Source organism: Melitaea cinxia, chromosome 14, assembly GCF_905220565.1.
Source record: "Melitaea cinxia chromosome 14, ilMelCinx1.1, whole genome shotgun sequence".
Lineage (NCBI taxonomy): Eukaryota > Metazoa > Arthropoda > Insecta > Lepidoptera > Nymphalidae > Melitaea > Melitaea cinxia.
The window spans coordinates 15,578,743-15,582,614 of NC_059407.1; the positions used below are offsets into that span (position 1 = coordinate 15,578,743).

General features: G+C 31.8%; 1 protein-coding gene across 1 annotated transcript; it reads right to left on the reverse strand.

Annotated features, from left to right (window-relative positions):
• Positions 1 to 339: 339 nt before the first annotated feature.
• On the reverse strand, positions 340 to 3,216 carry LOC123659444. The gene is made up of 2 exons (XM_045594659.1): positions 2,425 to 3,216; positions 340 to 750 (listed from the first exon to the last, which is right to left on the reverse strand). Exons 1-2 carry the CDS (start codon positions 3,214 to 3,216, stop codon positions 340 to 342), a joined length of 1,203 nt encoding a protein of 400 aa, XP_045450615.1.
• Between the last annotated feature and the right edge of the window lie 656 nt (positions 3,217 to 3,872).

A 3,872-nucleotide genomic window follows, 5' to 3' on the forward strand; every position in this document is an offset into this window, starting at 1 on the left:
ATAATAATAGTAATAATAATTCAAACTATTAAGTGAAATAAAAAAACATAATTGTCTTTATTTATTTTTGTGGACAGTATAAAATTAAATAAATAATTAGAAAAAAAAAGTTTACTAGTAATATTTTAGTTTTACAAAAGTCATATTATACAGTCGTGTGACTGATACTCGTATTACGTCACTTGATACGTCACGTGATATATTTTTCTTACGGTTTTAGTATCACATTTTTCTCAGTTCGGTCACCCAGCCAAATGTCTAGACTGCCGTAAGGAACTTCGTTCCAATAACAATAGATATGTTAACAAATTCCAAAAGACTATTTACTCAAATAACGTTTTACAAGTAGCCCCATTCTATAAAGTCATCTATAAGACCGCGATATAAATAATCATACTTTTTATCAGGACAGAAAGGTAAATCAGAAAAATTTACTCCTGCAAGTTCCATTTTAGTGTCTGGTGCGAACATAACAAAAGAAGAGTACAGCGTCATCATTAGACCGAAGTCCAGCCACTCAGTATATACCTTCTCGAACTCCTTCCTCGGATACACAGCCTCCACGTCCATGCTAAAGTACTTTAGAAAACTCGACAACGTCTCGAAGTACAACTCCTTGAGCTCAGTCAAATGTTTTTTCCTGAATTCTCTGTCTGTAGAAGTGAATATGAAAGATAAGAAATCCATGATCGGACTTCCGTAATGAATCAGTTGATAGTCAACTGGTACAATTTCCACCACTTCTCCATCCTGAAAGTTGAAACTAGATTATAAAAATAATTTTGGAGTTTATTTCTTAATTTTCTCATTTCTAGTAAATATAAATAGAAGGGAATCATCGATTGTCTAACTGTAATCCTAAAATTATGTATGGCTTCTAGACGCGCAGTGCCTATTCAGGATTTTAAACATTATATTATTTAATTGCGAATTAAATATATATCAAGAAATTCTGACACGAGGTTTCTTTCGAAACATACAAAATTTACTAATATAATATATATATTCGATATTTCCATTCAGCCCAAAGCTAACTTTTTTCTATACGGCATCGGCTTAAAATAAACTATTCCGTAATAAAGATTGAGACTGTATTCAATATTCTATATGCTAGATTATATTTTATATTTATCTAGCGACCCGCCCCGTCGTCGCACGGATGCAAAAACTATCAGTGTTCCTCTACTATATTATGCATCTATACATCTATAAAAATAAATAAAATTAGAGTGTCTGTTTGTAATAATAAAATAACCATTTTTTACTTAATGCATATTAATGCTTGTATGATGTATATACGGCACATATATCAAAATAACATTTTTTACAATTTTAGTCTGTCTGTGTGTTTGTTCCGGCAAATCTCTGAAATGACTGGACCGATTTTCACAGGACTTCCACTGGCAGATAGCTGATATAATAAGGAGTAACTTAGATTTTATAACTCTGCGAACTGAAAAATAACTTTTTGTTAAATTTCACACGGAAGGAGTCGCGAGAACAGCTAATTATAAATATAAATCTTCCTCTGCGATCACTCTATTTACTAATGAAACCGCATCAAAATCCGTTGCGTACTTTTAAAGATATAAGCATACAGACAGCGGGAAGCGACTTTGTTTTATACTATGTAGTGATATTTCAACTACCCTATGGAAAAAAATCTCTTATAAAACATGGTCAAATGCAGTCCAAATTCTTATCTTATTCTAACTGAGGTAGGGCACAGCAGGAATTTCCTGCTCAAAATATGGAGCAGCCCGACTGGGGTAGTACCTCGACCTTACAGAAGATCACAGCAAAATAATACTGTTTTCAAGCAGTATTGTGTTCCTGTTGGTGAGTAAGGTGACCAAAGCTCCTGGGGGGATTGGGGATTGGGTCGGCAACGCGCTTGCGATGCTTCTGGTGTTGCAGGTGTCTATAAGCTACGGTAATCGCTTACCATCAGGTGAGCCGTACGCTTGTCGACCTAGCGACATAAAAAAAAATACAGAGTTATGAGATCTATTAGAATTTGGTCTGCATTTGTTCATGTATGAATTTAATTTACTCTTTATTGTACACATAAAAAGAAGTTTATAATTTATAAAAAAATTCACAAAAATAAATGTACAACAGGCGGTCTTGTCGCTAAACAACGATCTCTTCCAGACAACCAGCTTGGAGGAGATAATGTGAAAAAAGCGGAAAGGGTGTACAGAAATAAAATGAAAAAAAACAGGAAGGAAACCAAATATACACACATACATGCATACATTATAAACAATATTAACTGTACAAAAATTACAGAACGTATTACATAATAAGATGTAAATACACTACGCATATAAATATTTTATGAGATTTTATGACAATTTTTCCGTAGTGTACTTACTTACCTATTATGTTTATTATTTTTAAAAACAAAAATGAATTACTCACTTGCATGCGTACCAACAAGTTATTTTTTTTATAGTCTCCATGATTCAAAGTACATTTCACGCTATTTTGGCTATTATAGTACTTTGGTAGTTTTTCTATTAGAGTTGAAGAGAAATTCTTAACTCTCTCTTTCACGTCATTGTCGTACAGACTCGCTACATGCGCACAAATATTTCGCATAAGTCCTGCCCAGTCGTCATTGAAAATAAAAGGACTTTTTATCACTTTTATTTTATTATTATAGTATTCCGGCAGTTTTTCTTCAATAACAAACGTAAGAGCGTGAAACTTTGCCATTTCTTTTATTGCTAATTGTGCATATTTAATTGATATAACTTCTGCCTTTGCGTATGTCCTGAAACCCTTTTTTGATAAATTCTCTAGTATAATAACAGTATTATCTGTTTCTTCGTAAGATTTTGCGATTTTGTAGCGATCTTTTTGTGGAATAATTGCTTCATCTTGTAAAGTGGTAAATATGTGGGATAGATCCTTATAAATAAACACTTCATTCGAATATACGTTTTCAATTGGTAATAGCTTGAAATTCTGCTGTGGAATCTGCCATTTAACAAAAATATTTGTTTTTTTCTCACCCTCAGCTACTTCACCAGTAATATCGATTTCATAAGGTTCGGCTAAAAAATTATTTCCACGTGTATCGAAATATTTCACTTCTATGTCATATTTTTTATAATTTGTTCTTTCTATGATTCTCTTTGTAAAACCCTGTAATTCTTTGGGCAGAGATTCTAGGCTCACTTTAAGTGTTGTATTCGTTGTAGCTAACATTTTAATGTGGAGAGTCCTTACTAAGTAACTTTAGTCCACTATATCCTCCATTATTTACACTTGTACTTATATATGTTTTACAATCGTTACGCACGTTACGGATACGCTCATAGAAACTTTTGTCTGTTTGTACTGAATTACCGACATGTTACGCCTAATTGAAATTATTTCTTGCTTAATTTTTTTTTCATAGAAAAAAGAATTGTGTGCGTCATACTTACAAATATATTATATTACAATTTATTATTTTATTTTTACAAAAGAAAAACCATATGAAGACCAGACAAGAACGAAGCTTATTATCATAAAAATATTTATTTCAAGTTCTATTCGAGGCATAAAGAAAATAATTATTCGGGTACACATTTTTTATTATGATTTTTAAATGGATAAAAATAAAAGTAAAATGTTTCTTCTTAATTCTATAGTTCTTCTTCGGTGGCGATGGGGAAATTGAAAGAGATGGTGTCATTTCTCAAAGAGAGATGAGGATTGCAAAATAGATTGTGAGATTAAACAAACAACAAGAAACATTAACAAAACAACAGACAACATAAATTTAGCACGATGCCGAAAAACTTCAGCCTTTAAAAAGGCAACGGCTCATATAATTTTTGTATATTATAATTTGTAATATTCTTTTGTTAGTTTTACTA

Coding starts and splice junctions, on each gene's coding strand:
- LOC123659444 (XM_045594659.1), bottom strand. CDS start 3,216: ATGTTAGCTACAACGAATACAACACTTAAAGTGAGCCTAGAATCTCTG. Junction 751..2,424: donor ACTTGTTGGTACGCATGCAA/GTGAGTAATTCA, acceptor TTCAACTTTCAG/GATGGAGAAGTGGTGGAAAT.